The sequence below is a fragment of the Sturnira hondurensis genome, unplaced genomic scaffold (genome assembly GCF_014824575.4).
Source record: "Sturnira hondurensis isolate 20B ecotype Veracruz unplaced genomic scaffold, ASM1482457v3 Scaffold0007036, whole genome shotgun sequence".
Taxonomy (NCBI): Eukaryota; Metazoa; Chordata; class Mammalia; order Chiroptera; family Phyllostomidae; genus Sturnira; species Sturnira hondurensis.
This window is the reverse complement of record NW_028079667.1, coordinates 2742670-2766080: the sequence shown is the minus strand read 5'-3', so window position 1 is coordinate 2766080 and position 23411 is coordinate 2742670. Positions and strand designations below refer to the sequence as shown.

At 44.0% G+C, this 23411-nt stretch overlaps 1 protein-coding gene across 4 annotated transcripts in view; it reads right to left on the bottom strand.

Annotated features, from left to right (window-relative positions):
- ANXA3 (annexin A3) overlaps nt 1-23411 on the bottom strand; it is a 52545-nt gene that overhangs the window by 19501 nt on the left and 9633 nt on the right. For all 4 annotated transcript variants that reach the window (XM_037051021.1, XM_037051018.1, XM_037051017.1 and 1 more), the window contains exons 3-6: nt 11453-11540; nt 7598-7692; nt 4906-5019; nt 2104-2194 (exon numbers count right to left, since the gene is read on the bottom strand). In XM_037051021.1, coding sequence (XP_036906916.1) covers nt 2104-2194; nt 4906-5019; nt 7598-7692; nt 11453-11540 — 388 coding nt within the window. The remainder of the gene's footprint in view (nt 1-2103; nt 2195-4905; nt 5020-7597; nt 7693-11452; nt 11541-23411) is intronic.

The window sequence follows — 23411 nt, the reverse complement described above, 5'->3', positions numbered from 1 at the left end:
CACCAGCCAGGGCTCTGATGATTTTTTTATATGTAAATTTAATTCAACTGAGGAAACCAAAAGTTTTAAATACCTGCAAAGTACCCATTTTACCCATTAAGGAATGATCTCATCTATTCCAAATTTACCTTGTTTTTACCTCCTTTGTGGAGCTGGGTTTGGGGCTCTGCAAATTACACTTCTGTTTCATACCCACCACGACATCTGTTAGGCTGCATCTGTTCCCCAACACCAGTGGGGAAAGGGGGCTAGTGGGAGACTGGGAGGCAGGATGGGGAAAGGAGAACATGCTATGCGCCTGCTATTCAGGTCAGTGTCAACCCAGTGAAGGGCTTTCTCCCTGACATCAGAAGTTGTCCCCAGGCTCCCGGAACGAGTCACTTTGCAGCCCCATGAAGGTACCAGTTCCAGCCAGATGGAACCCTTTCACAGAGAACTGAACTCCAGCCCCTTAAGCTTCTCCTCCAAGCCCCTGAGGCATCAACAAGTCCAAGACGGAGCCTCTCCTCTGTGCTCCTAGAATCTGAAAGCCCCAACCTCTATGCTTGCTGTCCCAGTCCTGGGGGTTAGACATCTGGGCCACACTGTGTGCCCTTTTGGCTTTTTCAGTCATCTGAAAGGTGTTTAAGCAATTCTCTCCTTCAAATTCTCTCAGCTAAAACCCCAAGTGCTACCTCTGTTTTTCTGATGAGACCCTGATGAACATATCAGCAATGAAAGTCACTTACCTGTCATTAAGGTATTTCCCTTCTAATGAGAATTTCTCGAAGTAACCTAACACCCATCTGGGGGCCAGCATATCTCTTATTTAGACTTTTCCCATTACAGAAGTGCCCAAATACACAAACACAGAAACCATGGCTCCCTCAAGGAACTTGGGGAAGGTTACAAAGGCTGTTGTATAATACAGAGTTGGGCTGGTACTTGTCCCTAGTTCCTGGGAAGTCACCTCTAAATCCTGGGAACTTCCCAAATAATAGAAATGTCTTCATTACTTGTGGCAGGTCCATGAACCACACCTGAGGTTTTGCTGACCAAATGACACAGCATCTGAGCGATCAGGGGCTGGTCACACCAGAAAGACCAACCATGTGATCGGAGGACCCAGCTTTGAACATGACACCTGATTGACCTCTAGGGGGAATATGAGGATTGGAGATGGAGATGAGTCCTGTGGCCACTGATTCCACCAACTTAGCCTATATCACGGAACCCCAATAAAAACTCTGGAATCCAAAGTTCAAGTGGGCTTCCCTGGTTGGTGATGATGCATCGATGTGCTGGGAGGGTCATGCATCCTGAGGGCGTGGGAGCTTTGCATCTGGGACTGGACCCTCCCCGACTCCTCCCTTTGCATTTCTTCACTGGACCAGTCCTGATTTGTATAGTAAAACTCTAACTGTGAGTGCATCACTTTCTGGAGTTCTGTCAGTCATTCTAGTGAGCTACTGAACTTGCAGGAATGTGAGGAGCCCTGAAGTTGCAGCCATTCGGTAAGAAGCGCATGTGGCCTGGGAACACCTGGACTCCTGGCTGGTTTCTGAAGGAAGGGGAGCCCGTGCTCTGACTCGTGCAGCCGCACTAGCCCTGGGGCGCATGTGAGAACTGCACTGCAGGGGCTTTCTGCTTTCACAGAGCTGACAGGTGTTCGGACTTTGGCTAATTATACAGCATCCACATGCTCAGCACAGTCTCTAAAGGGTCCACCTCATTCCCCACACCAAAAATCAGGAGGCTCATCTAAGTGATTTTTAACATATAATACTAACATACAATGATCTGAATCTCTTACACTGATGAAAATGGTTGATTTAATTAAGCAATGATTGCTGAGAACAAAAGGTAAAGTATTAATGCCATTGCTGTATAGCAGTTTCTAGCTCAATCGTATTCATTTTTTTTCCTGAAAATCCACAGACATTAGGCCATTTTAGAATGGATTCTTCTTTTTATGTCTTGCCTTCTCAAAGGCCTTGCGAAGAAGAGGTTGGTGGGTTTCTAGGCAAAGGAATGTTGGGTCATGTATGTGTGAATGGTGGTATGTGTGAATAGGTGGTGGTACCTCTATTCTCCCTAACAGAGGTAAGCGGAGAATAAGATTACCTGTGTAGTAGGCTTGAGAGATCTCCTTCATCTGCCTGCTTGTCCTGGTGGTTAAGATTTCAATCAATGCATCTTCATTTGTTCCAGTGCCCTAAAAAGGAAATCTATTCTTAGAACACTTACAAAACTTAATTTCATGCATTCCATTCTTAATATCTTATTCTCTGTGGATGAAAATAACAGTTTTGAATAATCAACAGATGGTCCTATATTGATGGGAAGCAGTTTTCTAATATTCTATAATTGAGTATTAAATAATATGAATCGTGTGGAGTTAATGGACATCAAAATTTTTTCAAAAACTTCATATTCTAGTATAAAAATTAATCAAATAATTCTGGGGTGAAATAGAATAAAGGGAAAAGCCCACATCATTCAAGACCAGCAGTGGGCCTTTGGAGAGGCCATTACATCTAGGAAGGGTTCTGCAACTCTTTCGAACGAGTCCATCCCTACACTAGGGTGGTCCACACATACCACCCTCTTCACACGGGGAGATCTCAAAGCCTCAGTAATGTATATGGACCCACCTGGTTTAGGAATTAGTACCCCTGAGCCTTGGTTTACATTGAAGCCATCGAATCACACTGTGACTCCACAGGAAGCCATCTACACTAGGACTTAATCAGATAAGACCACGGTAGCATACAACTGGCGGCTGAATTCTGTCCCCCTGTGGCAGATTCCTAGTTGCCCCCATATCTCTCCTTCAAAAATTATTAATTAAAAAAATTTAAACACACTATTTTTAGGGCACTTTTAGATTCCAAGCAAAATTAGTAGACTTAATAGATTTTTTATCTTCTTTGCTTAGTAATAGAACCCCTCATTTTTAATTTAGCACACAGCTCTCCAGGTAAATACTATGTCTCAGATTCCTGTAGAGCTAGGTTTATCCATATAACTAAAGTCTCATCAATGGAATGCATGTGCAGTATCACATACAATTTCCGATAGCCCTCAAGGATCAGAGGTGGACCCTTCACTCTCCATTATTCTTTTTAGCTTGGATGAAGGCATAATGGCTGGATCTAAACTGGGTGTTTGTTGAACGGGAATGGTTGGGAAAGGGCGGAGGGGAAGAGAGGGTGTGATGGTTTTCTGTGTCAACTTGGCCAGGCTAGAGTGCTCAGTTACTTAACCAAACACTAATTATGTGTTGCTATGAAGGTGTTTTGTAGATATAACAGAAATCCATGATCTTAGTCAGGATAAATTATTTAGTCAAAAGCCATAAGAGCAGATCTGAGGCTTCTCTGAAGAATAAAAAATTCCACCTGTGGGCAGCGGCTCCGGGTTGTTCTGAGATTTCAAGCCTGCCCTCCAGATTTTAGATTTGCCTTGTCAGCTACATAATTGTGTAACCAATTCCCTGCAATAAATCTTTTAGTATATATCTCTTGCTTACTTGTCCTGCCTCCCTGAGGAGTCCTGACTGACGCAGATAAAATTCAAAACAGTCACAGAGACAGACAGGACCCAGACTGTGCTGGATAAGGAAGGTCATGGTAATGACTTTAAGTATTCAAATCCATTGGCAATGTATGCAGCTAAATAATATAACTGATTCTAAAATAACTATGTAAAAGTAATTTGGGCTATTCTCTGTAAATGCATTTGAGATGTGCAAAAAAAGGAGGCAAAGAGACCACCTAGGAGGTCACTGGTATGTCTGGACAAGAGATGATGGCATTTGAATTAGAATATTAGCAATGGATTTTGAGCGATGTGCTCTCATTTTTTATAAATCTTGGAGTGGAGCTAATAGGTCTGCAGATAGATTTGGGAGCTCTGAAGAATGAGGGAGAGCAAGGGATCAAAGGTAGTATTGGGTCTTTGACCTAAGCAATTGGGGTTGATGATGGTGGCATTCATTCTCAGTGACAACAAAATAGAGAATTTGACTCCTCAGGTCAAAAAACAAACAAAATTTACCCTTTTGCACTGTTGGTGGGAATGCAGATTGGTGCAGCCATTATGGAAAGCAGTATGGAGGTACCTCAAAAAATTAAAAAGGGATCTACCTTTTGACCCAGCAATCCCAATTCTGGGAATATATCTGAAGGAATCCAAAAGACTAATTCAAAAGAACATAAACACCCTTATGTTCATTGCAGCATCATTTACAATCGCCAAGATATGGAAGCAGCCCAAGTGGCCATCAGTAGATGAGTTGATAAAACAACTATGGGACATTTACACAATGGAATTCTACTTGGCTGTAAAAAAGAAGAAAATTTTACCCTTTGCATTGACAGTATGGATGGACCTAGAGAACATTATGCTAAGTGAAATAAGCCACTCAGAGAGAGACAAATACCATATGATTTCACTCATATGTGGAATCTAATGAACAAACTGAACTAACAAGGAAAATGGGGATAGACTCACAGAGGGAAAGTGGATGACAGCTTGGGGGGGGGGGGCGAAGGGGAGGGGTTGAGCAAAAAGGAAACAGGACTCCTGGACATGGACAATAGTGTGGTGATTGCTGGGGGGAGGAGGGTATAAGGGGACTAAATGGTAATGAAAAAATACAATAAAGATTAAATTTAAAAATAAACTAAGCATTAAAATAAAGAATATGACAATATTATTTCAGCCCAGGATCATGTGGGCTCAAGATTCTACAACTGCTTCAGATTTCACAGCTGTTCTACCAATTGGAGAGCCCAGAATCAAAGTGTCATCCAAATCTGTCACATTTACATCCACATCTCAAGGGTGAGCTCTTGAAGACAGTCGCTATTTTTGACGGCACACTCAAATCCCGGGTAGAAGTGGCTTGTGTAGGGCTCATACCTTCATGGATTTCTTCAGTTGCTTCGCATCGAACACCGCTGGCGGAGTCACAAGGGCCACCATGACATGCTCGAAGTGGCCAGAGAGATCGCCTTTCAAGTCATCTTTCAGTTCCTAAATTAAAAAAACCCTGATAGGTAAGGGTGACATATCCTTCTTTTCTGTTTCTCTAAGTCACCCAGTGAAAGATCAATATATGTAACAATTCAGACAAAAACATGTCTTTCCACAGGGAATAAACAGACACGGGGAAAATATTTCTATGGACAGTAATCTGCATGTTATGATTGTTTCCAAAATATTCTCCTGTATTATAGAAGGTTTGCTGAAGAAAAGTCAGTGGAGGGAGGTTCCATGAGTGCCACAAATAGAACTATGTACTAAAATGCTTTTTCTAGGTCCTTGATACTCTCAATGCTTGGATTGGGGGGAGGAAAGAGGAGGAAGGGGAGGAGCCCTATAATTCACACCCAGCTTCACTGCTAGCAGTTCTCTCCCTGTCTGGCTTCTCCGTGACTGCCAAAGAGCTTCGAAGAGCAGAGGGAAGACAATGGTTGGTCCTTCGCCTCCCATGAGAGTGTTGAACTAGGAAGCACCAAGAGCAGTTTCTGGTGACAACATTGGGGGAAACCCTAAATGTGGTAATGGGGTGGGCATTACTCATTGATATCGTCCTTTAATGCTGTTTCCACACATTATATAAGGATGGTCCATCACCCCAGCTTGAAGGCAGGTAATATGGTTTCTAGTTCCAATATTCAGGGAAGTGTTACTGAATATTTTTCCAGCTCTTGATGATTTTCAGCTCTGAAACAGAGGCTGGCAGCCTCCCTGATGGCTATGACAATGTGGATACAGACCAATGTTACCATTCAGTGGGGCCAGGAGGTGGGGGCATGCTCCTGCATGTAAATTGCATGCAAATGGATGGATAAGAGCCACAAGTCACTGGCTGGGCTTTAATTGCCACAGGGTGTTTCCTTTCTAAATGCTAAACTCCACCACCATCTGTCCTCAACCCAAGTCTTTCCAACTGCATCTTATTTCACATGCTCTGATTCTATCCCACTGTGAGAAATGCCCGTCACTTTTCACCTCCATCCTTCCTCTATGTTTTGCAAATCCTGAAAGGTCAATGGATCATTCACGTTCCCTATTCATGAGTGTGTTGCTTTGCCTAGAAGCTTGGCAATTCATTTATTTAATTTGACAACTGTTTACTGGGTGCCTGCTCTATGCTATGCATTCAAAGTCAGACACAATCCTTACTGGAAGAACATTATGCTGTAACGGAAAAAATAGAAATATTCAATACAAAATTTCAATTTAATATGTTAAGTATCTGATAAAGTGTGAAGATTAGGTATCTAAAAGGGTCTCTCAGTGGGGCCTGGGGGCTCAGTGATCCCTCCAGGAAGAGCCATCTGAGCCGCCTTTGCACAGGCCCTTGACACTCTTGATTATCACCTGGCCCTGCCAGCCTCACTGGTCTGGTACCTCTCTTTCCCCTCCACAGTTCATTAGCCCCGAGAGCTAAAATAATCTTTTAAAACTATGTTACTCCATATTATTCCCTTGCTTACATGCCCCAGTGGTTTTCTATTGTACTTAGAATAAAATCTAAACTCTGTACCAAGATTCCAAGGCCCAGCATGTTCTAAATCTCTCTCCAACCTTATCTCTTCCCTCTTCTCCCCTTGACTTCCTACACTGTTGCCTATTGGAACTCTTTCTACTCCTTAAACATTTCCACCTTGATTTTGCCTTGGGGCTTTTGCCTTTGCTGCACCTTCTATCTGAAATGTTCTTCTCTCCAGATCCAGCAGAACAGAAACCTTGGTACTCAGTCTTAGTGCAAAGTGAGGTAACGACCAATCACTGACATTTCTCTACCACCAGATCTAAAGGAGCCACTCACCAGTCATTCTCTATCAGTCATCCCATTTTAATTCTTTCATAGCACTCACCAACATCTGAATTTTATTTACTTATTATTTTTCCAATAGAACGTTAGCTAATAGAGTGTTAGCTCCACTAAAGACAACAGGGTCTGCTTTTCATACCAGTGGATCTTGGGTATCTAGGGCATCTTCTGACTCAGAGTCTTACCCAACTCCTGACAGAGCCGTTTATTATTGAACAAATAAAGTATGTGAAGAAAAAGGCACGTTCTGGCATATTAGTTCTTAATATAGTTTCTCATACTTAGTAAGTTTTCATTTGTTGAATGAATCAAACCTATAATTACATACACAGGTTAAAGATGAAAGAGAAATTAAGCTCATCTAAGAGAACACTGATCAGACTACTGGTCATATAATTCTTTATTGTGGGGAGGAGCCTTGTGCATTGGAGGGTGTGTTGCAGCCTTCCTGCCCTATACCCACTGGTTGTTATCATCAAAATGTCTAGAGACATTGCCAAATATTCCCTGGAGAGCAAAATCACTCCTGGCTTAGAGCCACCCATCAAAAACAACCTTCCTTATTAATCAACAGATAAAGAAATTATGGCCCAGAAAGATCAAATAACATGCCCAAGACTATTTAGCCAGTTAAGGGCCAAACCAGGACTCCCAGGCACTTTCTGTTACACTTGGCTTCAAACACATGACCTGTGGGCACAGTCCCATGGGAACACCCCTGGCCCATCGGCAATGACCCCTTTGCTGCCTGTGTTAATGAAAACTTACCTTCCCGTGTGCTGTTTGATACTCCTTCACAATCAGCTGCCGCTGTGCACTTGACCTCTCGGTCAGAATGCTGATCAGCGTTTTCTCATCAGTTCCTAAATGAAACAAAAATAATTTTCCTCACCATCAGCCCAAGGATGCTTAGTATCTGTCATGAACAAAAGCAAAGTGACTAATGGCCTGAAACAAATACAGACAGGAAGGCATTTTAATTTTTAATTTCCAGGTGATTGCCAGGTTGACATTTTTATTTCTTTGTTTGCTTGGCTTTTGGAAGAGGAAACTGACTTTATTTGGATAGTTTTCGGGGAAGAAAACAATCATGGCCTAAATAGTTCTCTGACAGAGGGAGCAGCAGAAGGAACACACCGCTTCCGGAGTAGGTGTTTCCACCAGAATGAGGTTCACTTACTATCTTGCCACCTTTTCTCTCTTTATTATCTCATACCTGATGTCAAACCCTCCTCTCCTCTAGAAAAATAGGAACTGGCATTTACTGAGAACCTACTATGTATTAGGCCCCTCTTATTCATTGTCATATTTAACACTCACAGGGGCCCTGGACAGTAGGTACGATTAGGCTGTTCCCAAGATGAAGAGACTATTGGAAAACCTGCCTCACTCACCAAAGTCATGCAGCTTTAAGTGGTGCAGCAGGATTTAAACCCAAATCCCTGACTCCAAAACATATCTTCTCTCCGATCCACACCTCTTTCAGGCATTCCGCACCTATATACTTAACCACCTGAGCAAAGAATAACATCAGTCCAGGGCTGATGCTGGCCTGCCCCCAAATGACCTCAAGATCAGTAGTTGCTTGGTAACTATAGTATTAAGACAATGTGGGAGTCGTGTTAGCCTCCTTAGAAGGAGAGGACTACACCTGTGTTGGGGAGCTATGAGTTGTCCTGCATGTGTTGGGCCCGAATGACTAGAATGACATAAAATGTCAACTGGAACGCTAGACTGGACTTCACTGTGTTGAGGTGACCCCCACATATCCTGACTATACATGCCCATGGCAATCAATGGTACCCACTCACTGATGAGGCAAAAGAAACTGGGTACTTAGTTAGCTACTGAGCCTCCCATTGAAAGATGCTGCCCCACTGTATCCCTGGTCTTGAATTCTTCTGTACAGTTAAGACAACAAAGAATTAGACTCAAGCCTAGCTGTGTCCTATGAGTCTGGTTATTCACTTGGACTTGTAATGGCACCTGTGTTGGTGCATGACTAGAAATATCTAAGTGCACAAGTTCCTCAAACACAACATGCCCCAGACTAAGTTCATTCTATTTCCTCTCTAACTTTTCTATCATTTTGTTCCCTCATCAACGACACACTATGGATGTGGTCATCCAACTAAAATCCTAGGAGTCATCCTACATGCCTGCCTTCCCTTTCTTCCCTACATTGCAGCGATCACCTGCATCTCTTGAATTTGCCCCCTCCTCTGCCATTGTGGGCTCATTGTATATTGCCAAGAAACTTCAACAGTCTCCTATCTTGACCACTGCATAACTAAAGTTTTTAAATGACGCGTGCACCGGCCTGAAGTGCCCATGGCGTTATGGATGGGATTCGAGACAAATTCACACGGTCTACCGAGTCCTGTGAAGGAAAGGGGACAGCATGGCCACTCTCTCAAGGGGAGAGCATGCTGACCCTTGCCTAGGCAGGCTTTCATTGGGTTTAATTTGCCCAGGACTACAGGTACAGCTTATTAATCACTGTCAGGCAGTAAGGATCAAACAGTAGATAGCATACAAAGAACTATTTGGGGTTCTTCTGAGTCAGGGTCTAGTAGCTAAAAGGCTATAAAACTTTGGGAAACAAACTCATTTCCTGCTTGGGCCTTTATCACTTAACTAAGAGTATTTTTAGCAAAGCAGGCTTCACAGGATTTTACATATCCATTTTCAGGCCTGATCACCCAGGGAGCCTGCCCTTTCCAGCACAGGGCTGTACGGCCCTCTGTCATTGTTTCAGGTTTAAGTTATTCAGAGGAGGCAAGATAGACAAGGAATTTTAGGAGACTTCTTGTGGACAGAATAAGGACTCAAGTTTCATCAAAGCCGAGGGGCGAGGGTCTATCACCCCCTTTCTCCATAGCCCCCCAAATCCTTCCCTGGGGCTTCCACATGATCATACCTGTCTTAGGGCATTCCCCCCTTGGGGAATCTTACCCGTCATTGGCTAACTGATCAAGCACTGGGGGCCAGTTACGGAAAAAGGAGCAGAAGCCACACTCCTGCCAGGGAGATAAGCTTTGTCTCCTTAATGGCTTATTGTCTGAAGGTCGCTCACTCAGCCTTAGCCATGGGGGTTACAGCTCCTGAAACTAGGCAGGGCGGTCTCCAACATTTAAAAATGTGTCTTATACTGATCTCTTGGCTGAAGTCATAATGGCTGTATGTAACCTGAAGGGCCAAGTTTATACCTTTTCACTCTTACACCAGGTCACTAGGGTCTAGCTCTGACAGATGCTTCCTGGAGCCTGTTTTAGCATCTTACTACACAGGAAGATCACTGGTTAATGTCAGGAGACACTGCCATGCATCAGGAATCTGTTTCCTGTGAGAGAATTCAGATTTCTCCAGGGAGCAACCATCTTGACCCTTGGTACAGCAGGAACCTGAACCCAAACCTCTGACTCGAAAATACGTATATGCCCCTCTGGTTCATACGTCCATCCATTCCTTTCAAGCATTTTGGACCCATGTACTCAATAAAATTTATCCTAACCAATGTGAGAAGAGAACCACAGATCGGAAGGAGACATTTTTACGGCCTGTGATTTCAAAAAAAAAGAAAAAGTTTGTTATCCAGAATCTATAACAAAAAGTCCTGGCAATCACAAAGAAGATAATCCAACTAAAAATGGATAAAAGATACGAAGAAGTCAATCCCAGAAGAGGAAGCAACACGAAATGATGCTTAACCTAATCAGTCTGCAGGTGAGCAGGAGAGGAAACAAACACACATGCAGAACGAGGTATAATTCTAGCCCCACTCACTTGGACAAACTGAACAGTATGATCTTAGCAAGTACTGGTGAGACTATGGAGCAAGAGGAAATTTCATGCAGTCTAGCTAGGAATGCTCATTTCTATATTCATTTCAGAGAGCAGTTTGGCAAAATATTTAATTTGAAGATGAACATCTTCAACCAAGAAATTCCAGTTGTTTTATACTAGAGAAATTCTAGCAAATGGGCATACAAGACATAAGCAGAAATATTCGATGAAGTATTTTTATATTGTAATAGAAAAGAATTGTAGGCAACTTAAACATTCCATCACTATTGCCACCTTATAATATAGTAATTCAATGGACTACTATGCAGTTAAAATTAATGAACTAGAGCTAAACAAATCAACATGGATAAATCTCAAAAATATAATGTTAAGAGACATAAAGCTACAGAAGAATGTATACAGTATGATTTCAATTTCTACTGTTTGATACCATACAAAACAATATGCGCATACATATGTAGTTATGAAATTACAAGTTTCATGGAATGACCTTTAATTTAGGATAGTGTTTTTCTCTATCCTAAAGACTTGGCAGGGACCATATATGTAACAATTTATAATGTTGATGATAATTATTGTTGTTGGTAGCAATCATGGTGATAGTAGTGTTTACTATTAAGCAAATATGGCAAATTTTAAGATTTAATAAACCTGGGCTCCCTTTACTTTTCCTCATTATTTCACAATTTTAAGTCTCTTACAACTTCTAGAACTGAGTAAGCCCACTTGGGCAAATTGAACCATTTCACTTTTCGACTGTAAAATATAACCTAATTTGCTTCAACATGAAGAAAGGAATTGTAAAGCATTACTCACCAATTCCTCTGATTGCCTTACGAATCGCTTCAGCATCCTTGGACGGGCTAAAGCCCGGATAATCTCGCACCGTCCCTCGATTTCCCACCTAGAAGGAAATATTTCGAAGTCCCAGTTCAAAACGACACCTTTGTTTCTAATACACACACATATTCCCATGTATATACTAGAAACCCAACAAACCTATAATCTTCACATTGTCCTCTCCCTTCAGGAGGGGCTCACGAGGGGGGCAGGCCGCGTGACATCCACCACATACATAACGGGCCTCTCCACTTCTCCTCTTGTCTAACAAATTAGAACTATAAATTGTATTAATCCTGGTAGCTCTGAAGAATATTTGCCGTAAAGTGGCATCTGCATCGAAGTGGGGATTCCCTACCTCCTCTTTGTTCTGTGGTGATAACTCAGGGTTCTTCCCTGCATCTCGCACAGAAGTAATTGTGCTTTACAGACTTCAGGATGTGTTCAATAATGCTGACCGAGGCCCCCGGGGAAACCTGCATGGAAGGATATATAAATGAAAATCCCATAGGGGCTGCCTGTTGTTAAGCTTTGTTTAATGTGCAACTGCGGCTGATACGCTCTCTTCGGAAGCTCCACCACCAGAGATCTTTGGGAACAGCGTGGGAATGAAAAATGCCACGGCCCTGATTTCAGACACATGAGTTAGAAACACGCCAGGAAGCTGGGAAGTTCCACAGAAAGAATAAAACATCTTAAAACTGCTTAAGAGACTAGAGAACAGCCAGCAGACACTGAGAAAATCCAAGTAAACATATATGGTATTTTCTAGCTCTTTGAATAAAAGCCTATCTTTATAGTAATAATAGTTTTTTAAACTGACTTTCTTATCCTATTACTGAATAATGTTGGCTTCATTATTTTGTGTGACTATGGCTTCATCTAGGCTCTCCTGAAGTGTTTAATATTTTCATGAAAACACATTATCTTGTCACATTAACGTGATGGAAAAATTAGTGTTCTGGCACAGTGAAAAATGATAGCCCACTGCTTTCATGGAGTAGGTTAACAATCTGTTCCAATACAATCAAACACCATTTAATCTTACAGCATCCCAAATAAAGAGCTGTGATTCTGAAAAAGTCATCATGACCAGGCAGAAATGAGGTGGGAACGTGCCTGACCAAAAGGCACTGGGAGGAGCCGGTCCTTGCAACACTCTCACTGGGCACGCTCCTTCTCCAGTGCCCAACGCTCTACGGATTCACAGAACCAGCTGGCGTCATTTCGGTTTTACCCATCTAGGGACTCTCTGCATCTATCTTATGTGTCCAGCTTTCAAACTGTGGCATTTCAGAGGAACCACCACCATATTATAGCATGTGAGGGCTTCGTGCCCAGCACTCTGCTAGGCACTTCACATGCATTAAGTATGACCTGCATAACAGTCCTGATGAATGAGGAAACATGACCCATTTCACGTACCAGACACCAAGAGTTAAGATGGTTGGAGAGTTTGCTCAAGTCCACAGAGCTAGCTAACTAAGCAGCAGCCTCTGAATTTGAAAGCAGTCAGACCGCTGCAGCCCATCCCGGGCCTCTGAAGCACATGGAGTGATTCTTCAGAATGCCAGTGGCCAGGCCCTGCCACAGGCACACTGAATCACAGTCCTCAGAAATACGGTGTTGAGGTAGACCTGACACATCTAAGAAGCTCCCCGGGTGATTCGGCGCCAAACAGATAAGGATGGTTGCTTCTCAGTACAAAAGACAAAACTGTGGTCTGGTTCTAATTATTCTTGAAGCATAAAAACTGAGGGTTTCCAGTCTAGCTGTGACCTTTCCACTGCTCTGTACTACCTACTCATCAAACTATGCTGAAATTTCAACGTGCAGAATTAGAGAAGAGAAATTCCCAATGTGTTATGCGACTTGACACCTAGTAAGAATTAAGTGGGAAGGAACTACTCATTTAATTAAAAGAAAAGAACTAAACACCACACACACACACACACACACACACACACACACACACACACACACCCATGCATACACACCCCTGACTGGAGAAATGGCACTGGCCTCCCAAAGTGGTATCTTAGTGCTTTCAAGGGCTTCACTTATTTAGTAAGCTGCATTGTTTATTTGATGGATTTGATTGCCCAGAATGTTCAGAAATATTTACATGACTTATGAAAAGAATTTTACAGTAAATAAAATTAATAACACATACCAGGGAGTGAACCAAGTACTTTATAGACAATTTATATAACTTTTACAATGGCTTTAACAGGGGGTGGGGTGTATTATGATTTCCATTTTAAAATGGAAGAAACTCAATTTTGGAGAAGTTATTTGCTTAACATAACTCTACTACTAAGGACAGACCCAGAATTTGAACCCATCTCCTGTGTCTGAAATGCCCTGTGCTCTGCACCACATCACAGTGCCTACCTACCAGGACTCCACAGGGTGGGTCTCAAAGTGGGGTTCCTGGAACAGTTAGGAGCGGCAGCATCAGCTGTACCTGGGAGCTTATTAGCAATGCAAATTCTCAGGCCCCACTCCAGTCTTAGAAATCAACAGCTATGGGCATCAGACTCAGGGCTGGGGTTTTAAACAGCGCCCCGCCCCTGGGTAACTGTCATGCATTCTAACGTTTAAAATCCACTGCTGTATTTAGTCTCAACTGCTCAAGGAAACCAAAGCAAAAACGAGCAAACAAGTCCTGGATTCTTTTGTGGGTGTGTGTGGAAGAAGAATTTGATGATGAGCTCATTGTTTCAGGAATGTTGGCGCTTCTGCAGACAAACAAAACTGTTCGCTTTGCTTGCTTCAGTGCAGGCTTTCTTCCTCAACATTTACATTACTAACCAATCCTTGACAGTTTATTTTCACTAATTCCACCCCCTAACAAAGGGTCAGTGCTAGTGTAGGACGATGCATGAGTACTTGTCCAAGTCTTTCTTTCCAAAAAAGTAATGTTTAGTCAGATTTCCATCCATACCCCTTCAACACATTTAGTTGCTTTCCTTTTCCCAAACTTGACCTTCGGATGCCCCCAAAGAAAAAGTGATCCTGAAACCAGCTGGAAAAGAAATTAGAGCAAATGATGTGTAAATAAATGGGGAAATAACAGGAGCTCCTTACCTTGGTAAGAATTGCTGCTACTTACTATGAGTCAAGTACTGTGCTGACCATGTTTCCAGTACTAGCTCATTGAATCCTCGCAATAAACTTCAAATGTAGATACTATAATACACTGTATTCACAGATGAGAATGAAACTGATGCTTAAGTAACCTGCCCAAGTTCATAGCCAGCAAACGATCACTTTAATCAATTTTGGCTGCTAATTACTAGACTAGGCAGCATCTCACCTGAACCATCTTCTTCATGCCAATATGATTTTCCCTGATGCTCTAAAACCGTCCTTTGGAGGTCAGACATAGCACACGAGACGCTGAAGCCACAGATGTGGCCAAGCCGGGCCTGGGGATTTGTTTGCTACAATCCCTGAGAGAGGCCAGTCTGTGCTTGACCCATGAAAGCCAATGGTACCTATTTCTTCATGCAAAGGACCCTGGGTTTGCAAGTAGTTAAACATCAGCATTACAGAAGAATGAATGAAAGAGGTAAATACAAGGTGCCCACCCTGTTTAAATATGTTGAACCATTTTTAAAGCCAAGACCACTCCAGACCAAGAAGCGCAGCTGCGGCAGGCATGTGTGGCAGGTGAGTCACAGCCAAATCACTCCTCTCTTTGTAAAGCCCTGTAAAGGTCACATCCAAAAGTGAAGCTTTCAAATCAATGCCTCATGGAAACTCCAGGACTTGGGCCTCTCAAAAAGCCAGGGAGAAATGATCATTCTCTGCTCAATCAGTGTCAAACTCTCTGGTCAGGAAGGTTTATGATAAAAGGAAAACTGGAGTAGACTGAAAAAATAAAGCAATCAAAACTTGGAAAATGTAAGACTTCTCTTTCAATTTTTCAACTAAAAGGTAATTTTTCAAAACCAAAGTAAGTTTACCATGAAAGGCCCTGGAATGAAATATGGTCAAGTAAGGCAGGTGTTGTGGGCTGAACTGTGTCCCTCCCCCAAAAGATATATTGGAGTCCTAATTCACAGGACTTCAGAATGTGGACCTATCTAGATATAAGGTTACTGCTGAAGCAATCAGTTAAGATGAGGTTATACTTAAGTTATCAGTTAAGATGAGGTTATACTGCTGAAGCAATCAGTTAAGATGAGGTTATACTTAAGTTATCAGTTAGGATGAGGTTATACTGCTGAAGCAATCAGTTAAGATGAGGTTATACTGGAGAAGGGTGGGCCCCTCCTCTGGTGTAACCAGTGTCCTTAGAAGACAGCTACGAGAAGGGAGATACACACAAGGGGGATGTGATGTCATCATAAAGGGAGGAAGGCGAAGATTGGAGCTGTACCAAGGAACACCCGAGACTGCCAGCAGACCACCAGAGGCCAGGAAGTCGATCAAGGATTGATCCCCTGGCCGATTTCAGAGGGAGCATGCTCCCCACCCAACATAATTTTGGACTTTTAGCCTCCAAAACCATGAGACAACAAATTTCTGTTGTTCAAACTCATCCAGTTTGTGGCACTTTGGAGTGTCACCTCAGGAAACTCATGTAGCAGTTAAGCTTTCAGAGAAAATGATTGGTAGCGACAGAGGTCCTGCAGGGCTAATCCTAGGGGCCCTGTCACCTTCTATAGGTGGCAGGGATCACTGCTAACGGAGGGCTCCCCATCACCACCGCAGGCTCACTCTCCACCCAGGGCAGCAAAGAGAAGCAGGGGATGGGAAGGAGAGATGGGCAGCCTCAGGGATGCCTGACAGAAACGAGGCTGACATCACGGCTTCGTTATGTTAGCAATGCGCCTAAGAGGTCCCACGGAGATGTTTGCATTTCATCTTGTACTCACTCAAAGGAGACAAATATCCATGCTTGCCAGCTTTTCTTTTTCTGATTTCATCAGGGAGTGACAGAGCAAGAGCAATGGAATGTGGTGACAGGAGAGTGCGGGGCTGGAGTGGAGAGACCAATGTGATCCCCCCAGGGAAGACAAGGACACTCAGGTGATTCGTGCTGCGCTTCCCCCGAAACCCAGGTTAGGCTAAGGAGGAACTACAGCGTCACTCAAGGTTAACCCGCTGGACCTCTGTCTTCTCCGGGCTCCTGGGCCTGTTCTGGGGGTTTCCTATCACTCCAGCTCGACTTTATTCCCCACTTTGCCTGACCTTCATAAAACAGGTTCTTCTACAATGGCAAGTCTCTTTGTCTTTTCTCTCCCTCTGATGCTGCTGTGGGTCGCTGCCACCACTGTCCCTTCTGCATGCAGATAACTCTCACCTTTGTATCTCCAGCCTAGGCTTCTATTTTGAACATGGGTCTTATATATTGCTCTACTTGATTTATCTGCTTTTTCTCACATACCAACTCATTATTTCCCTCCAAGCTGACTTCTTCCCCCCTGTTATCACTTACATGGTACTCACGTGCATTATAGATATCTGCTCAGTTAACTCTCAGAACCACCCTATTATGACCCCATTTTACAAGGGAGAAGTCTTAGGCACAAAGAGGAAAGAGGCTTGCCAAAGGTCGCACAGCCTGCGTGAGTGGCACAGCCAGGGTGTGATCCCAGACAATCCAACGGCAGTCTCTGAGTTCGTCCCCAACCTGCCCCATATCTTTAAATGGCAACACCAACCACCAAAACCTAGGAGTTTCCTTTGATTCCGTCATCACTCTTGCCCTCCAATTTAAATCACCAGCAAGACCTGTTGAGATTCTCTGGAAAAGAGAATCTCATTCATGTGTGCTTCTTCCCAGCGTCCTTAGGGCTGCCGTCATCCAAGTCCCCCGTGCTCTCCTGGACGTGGGCCTCTGAGCTGGTCTCCCTCCCCATATCCTGCCATTTCCCACCTAGCAGCCAAGGGGTCTGTGAGAGAGCTAAGTCGGGTCATGGCGTTCTCCTACGGAACACCCTTCTCTGACCGCCCACCGGAGACGGAATGAAGTCCGAATGCCCTGCACCGTCCACGTGGCCTGGCAGGATTGCCGCCTTGCTCAGCGCCCTCACCTGGGAACCACTCTCCCCTTTCTCCATCCCACTTTGGTTCTCTGAGAGCCCAGCTGAATTCTGTTTCCTCATCTTCACGCTTCTGTTGGTGCTGTTCCCTCCACCTGGAATGTCTTTTGACAGTCAGTGCCCTGAACTAAGGTCGCCTTCTCTGACCGGCCATCTGCCCGCCCATGTGACCGAGAGGGACCTCTTTATTCTCTGCCTCAGCACCTTCCCCATTAGCGCACTCAGCATTCCGCAGTATCTCTCACCGTTTACATCTGTGTCTCTGCCTCCTCTAAAATAAAGTCCCAGAGGGCAGAGACCTTTCATTTCAAATATATCCAGCCCCTAGCCCAGTGCTTTGCCTCTAGATAGCGGGGCTTAATGAGGAACTAGGAATGAGTTTTGCTGGAAGTAGATGGAAACCAACAATGACATCCCAAGGCATGGAATTTCTCCAAGGCCTATACCCAACAATGGCCTGATGAAGTCATTTCTTTCCAATATCCCACAGCCCAGAAATCTGAGTGATCCTCGTGTCCAGCAAGATTTGGGAGGGAATTTTCCGGTGAAAATTTCAGCACCACGGCTATTCCAGATTTTTCAAAGCTGGTTCCAGAAGCTGGGACGGATGCCCAGTTCCCAGTGATCCTGTCCTCTCCAGTTCTGAGGGTTTCTCTGACACCATCAGCAGACCCAGCTGTGTGAACTGGGCCTGGAGCATTAGGCCCCCAGAAAGACTTTATCAACGCCAACTTCTCTCTTGGAATAATTTCCATTATTTGTTTGAAGCAGATTATAAATAACTTATAGTCATCTTCTTTTGAGTTACCTAGCACCAGTATCTGAAAGTTGTATTTTAGTAGCATAATCAAAGTCACTTGCTTAACTTAAAATTTGAGTTCCAGGCCCAAGTTTCCTGCTGGCCAAGGGCCAGCCAGAAAGGGCTGAAGACTAACAGGGCTATTCTGGCCACATCTACAGCTCTGTGCACATCCAACTTCATCCCCTGGGGGAGACACTGCCATTTAAGGGACCTGCACTCTAACTGTGGAAGACACAGGGAACTTGGCTCATTGAAGTGGGAAATCCGGCATCACCCACATCCTCTTGAAGGAGATCAGTGGCTGGCTAGGCAGGACTGGGGGACGCAGTGGTGACACCCATCCTTGTCCCACTTCATTTCCATGGGAGTGGAAATCTGCCTGTGAGGCACTGAGATCAGGGATATTCAGGGTTTGTAACTTTCTGGGAAGATACAAGTGTTCTTGTATCCATGGCCAAGGTCATTAATGCCCACATTACGTGTTGGCAAAATGCATTATATTATGAGTTTTGTACGCTTGTGTTTGGGAAGTGACAGTCCTGACAGTAAGCTGCTACAGATTTAAGAATGCTTCCTAAACCTGGACAATAGAAACTCTTGAACAGTCCATGCAAAGGCTATAGAAACTATTGGGATTCTTCGTGGCCCTTGGAGGGTCCTGAAGTAACCAGAGAGAGAGAGACAAAGAAAGAGAGAGAGGGACAGAAAGAAAGTGAGAGAGGGAGAGAGAGCAAGAATTGTAACGCCCCCTCATACCTGGCTGGCTGCCTCCTATCACTTCACAGGAATAGTCTCGTTGCTCTTTAAATACACCTCTCCCATCTGCCTCAGAGCTTCTCACCTGTGATCCCTCTGCCTGGATGTTCTTCCCTATGACATCCTCCCAGCTCACTCTCTGTTGACTTCTTACACATCTGAGCAGGAAAAAAACACCCCCCATCACTCTCATTACCCACCTCTGCTTTTCTCTGGAGTACTTAAAACTGACTTTATATATTATACACGTCTTTGTTTACCATCTGTCTCCCAGAAGACAATCAGAGGCATGTAAGCCCTATGCTTTTTAATTTTTTCCTCTTTCTCTGCTGTATCCCCAGAGCCTGAAACAGCATCTGGCACGCAGTAGATGTTCAGTAAACATTTGTAAAGTGAATAAGTGAGTAAAAATGCTTTCTTGTTCTGGGTCTTGCTTTCTTTGGTAATTGTCAAAGGCCAGGCAGACTTTTCCAGGCTCCACGCTGCATGTCAAGCCCCTGACAAATGCATTCTCCGCCTTCCCTCAATCCTGTTCACCTGGGGCTATCACCACTGGAGGGAAACGTGCCTCCAGGACGTGGGGGAGGTGACTCGAATAGTTGAAATGAAAGGAACAAAGATATGGTAACAGAGGAAGGGGCGGGCTTTAGCACTGCTCCTTCTGACTTACTCTCTTTTAATTCATGTGAGTCCTCTGTATTACTTGTGTTGTTCAGGACCCTGAAACATTTTTCTAATTACTTTGCGTCCACCAAAAATAGACTTTTCAGGAGAATCAAATCACCTTTTCCCTTTCACATTCCTTGCTCCCAAGGTAAAACTTTTTCTTTTCCTCTCTGCCTTTGCTTACCAGGCTTCGTCAAAGGCATCTCATTAGATTCACAAATTATACTCTCCGTTATGATTAAAGGTGAAAGAAGGACCCTCCCTCCTTGGTGGCTGAGCTTGGGCTGGGGAGTGGCAGAGAATGGCTTTCCAACGTCCATTCCACTCATTTCTGGGAAGCCTCTCTCCTCTCATTCAGGTTATACAGGATCTTTCCAGGCTTTGTCCTCAAACAAAGCTCTCATGTTTGATTTGAAATCCAGGTCTAACCTGGTTTTCATTAACTTCCTGCCGAGAGCCATGTGTGTAACTGTCTGAGTGCCAATATTTGTCTAAAGAAGCTTCAGGGAACACGGCTTAAAACACACCAGACAGGAAGTCGCAATCCTGTTGAAGAACACTTCATCAGTATATACTGCTCTGCTTAGGATGGGAATGGTCTGTTTCAATTAAAATAGTTAGAAAGCCAGATTTTCCATCCCTGAGATGTGGTAGACAGGAAGGAGACGAGCGGAGAAATTCAGCGCACCCACAGGGGTATAACACAGGTGTTCTCCCCACACACGTTAAATCTGCGTGGGCAGGAAGAGCAAACACACCCGAAACCAAAGGTCTAACGGGATGTCCCCACCAAGGCAAACATATGACACTGAACGGGACTCTCACAGACTCCTTGGAAAAACAGCATCCATCGCTCAGGGTTGGTGTCATCCACGGGTCAGAATCTGAAAGGCAGTGCCTTTCCACAATCTGTTCTCACAGCAGCACAGTCCTCTGGTGACACAGCAGGAATGGGAACGTGTGTCCTCAGGTGTCAAACTGCATAAACCTAGTTCCCAGAAAAGGGGGGGGGGGAGGCGGGCGGGGAAGGGAAGCTGCGCTCTCTGATTCTCCCATTATCGGGGACTAGCTTTTCCCATTAGCAAGTTTCTGCTGCAGATGAACCTTCCCCAGCTCTTCCACCATCAGGAATCCCTTTTATTAATTCTTCTCCATGGGCCCCAGGTTTTAAATGATTCTGCTGCCAATCTGTACTTGTTACAAAACACGAACTCACTTTTCTGTTACTTATTATGAAAGACGTAACTTCCAGTCAGAGCTTCTGGTCAGCATAGGATGAACAGCACCAGTGTGGACATAACTTTAGTAAAAAAAAATAATAAAGAACTATGATGTTTGGAAACTCCGAAGACCCCAGTGTGCATTGTATATGTAAGGTCTGAGGAGGAAAACATCTGCTCTTTGTCCTGGATTCCAGGCATAGATAGGGGTTCAAACATGGCAGAAGTTCCTGAGTGATAAAAGTGTCCTTATTATGCTAATGAGTTGACTCATTTGGTGGGGGAGGGGGCCCCAAACAGCTTCAGCATCAGGGCTGGCCACTAAAAAGACCAGACTTTGACTTGATTACAGGGTTGGCACTTTGAGAAGAGAAGGGGACCGTGGCCAGTGATTTACTGAAGCACACCTATGCAGGGAAAGCCCGGTGAAGACTGCACACTGAGGCTCGGAAGAGCTTCCTAGCCAGTGAGCACACTGATGTGTGGGGAGGCTGTGCCCCACAGCTTCATGGGAGCCGCCGGCACGGGACCTCTGCATCCAGGGCCCTTCCAGACCTCACCCCAGGTGTAGCCTTTGAAACAAATCTGTCATTGTAAGTATAGCACTTTCAGTGAGTTCTGTGAGTTGTTATAAAGAAATACCAAACTGAGGGGTCCATGGAAATCCCCAAGTTCATAGCTCATTGCTGGGAAATGCAGGTGGCGCCTGAAGGGAGGACTGAGCTGTGACGCCTGTGGAGTCTGACAGTGGCTCCTGGGAGTGTCAGCTGTGTCGCAGCACACCCACGTGGAGTGGGTACGGGCATTCAGCGTATGTTTTTAAATACATGTAAATGCCTAAACCCACCAAACACAAGACCAAGAGTCAGCTATACTATGGCCTCTGGGTGACGATGCTGTGTCAAGGTAGGTTCACCAATGACAACAAATGCAGCACTCTGGTGGGCAACGTTGATAACGGGGGAGCTGTGCACGCGTCGGGGCAGGAAGTAATGGGAAATCTCGGTACTTTCCCCTCACTTTTGCTGTGAACATAAAATTGCTCTAATAAGTGAAGTCTTAAATGTATGCATAGACATACATATACACTAGAAAATACTGAAAACAGGAGCGATCAGAAAGATTCTTTTGGAGAAACCATCTGTTGCAGGTAGCTCAGAGAAATCATTCCTATGAGGCGTGGCGATGTTGATTTGTAATAAATTCAGGCCCAGGAAACAGGCAGACTATCCTTCACTTTTAGCAGTTGCAGGGGTACTCATTAGCAAGAACTGTTTTTAAAAAAATCACTATATTGAAATGATGATGATCATAATATTTACTGAGTGCTCACGATATGCCAGCCACAGTTAATGCATTTCCATGAACCGATCTAAAGCTTACAGACACTAGATGATGTAAGTGCTGTTAGTACATCCATGTACAGATGAGGAGGCTGAGTGAGACACTAAGTATTCTGCTCAACATCATACTCAAGAGCCTGCCTTTTAACCAATTACAGAGCTATGAAAAGGACTGGGATTTGGCTTTCCTGCCTTCATTCTGCTCTCAGTAAAGCCCACTGCCCTGAGCTCAGAACGTGCTGCTTCAGTTATTGAACTACCCTTTGGATAGTACTCTTTCAAAACAACGTTAACAGGCATCTTATTTATGGGAAGTTATAGTTTTGTAAAACTCCTTTCATCTTTTGGGTCCAGAGTGGCTCTGTGTTCTCCTTCCTCATATTGCAAATTAGAGTCTAAAATGGGGAAGGAAGAAGGTATAGCAAGTTAGGATAAGTTTCATGATGATTACAATGATTACGAGTTAGTTTAGAAATATTTTAGTTCCATAATCAAAATACTGTGAGGGTTCAAACAAAGAGTAATTGCATTCACTACTATTCTGCAAAAGCAAGTTAAGAATTGATGAAGAAGGAAAGAGCTCAGGATATCTGCTTGAGAAAGCCAGCACTGTAGAAGGCACGTAGACAAACAAATACTATTACTTATCTTATTAAAAGTCATGTTCCTTGACATTTTAATTTGTGTGCTGCCCTAGTGCTCCCCATATATTACCCCTAGTGCTCCTCCCTAAAGGAAATATATGACAAGGGACCTTGAATCACAGAGTACAAACCACTAAGATCTTTCCATCAGCCATAAGGAGCAGAACACAGGTCTGAACAGAGATTGTCCACATTTCCAAACAAAGGTCACAGTAGCGTGACATCGATTCCTCATTCATCTGAAACAACCAGAGGTCGAGACGCCTACAGACAATACCCAGACCTCACACACCAACCATGCTTTCACCTAAAGACTGAAATTGCAACTGAAGTCTTCTCTCTTGATCAGATTAACTCCAGTAAAGTCACCACCATACACTGCTCACCACACACCATCTACAGTTTGTAGAAAATCACTGACTTCATTGCTTCTTTGTGTGTGCGCTTT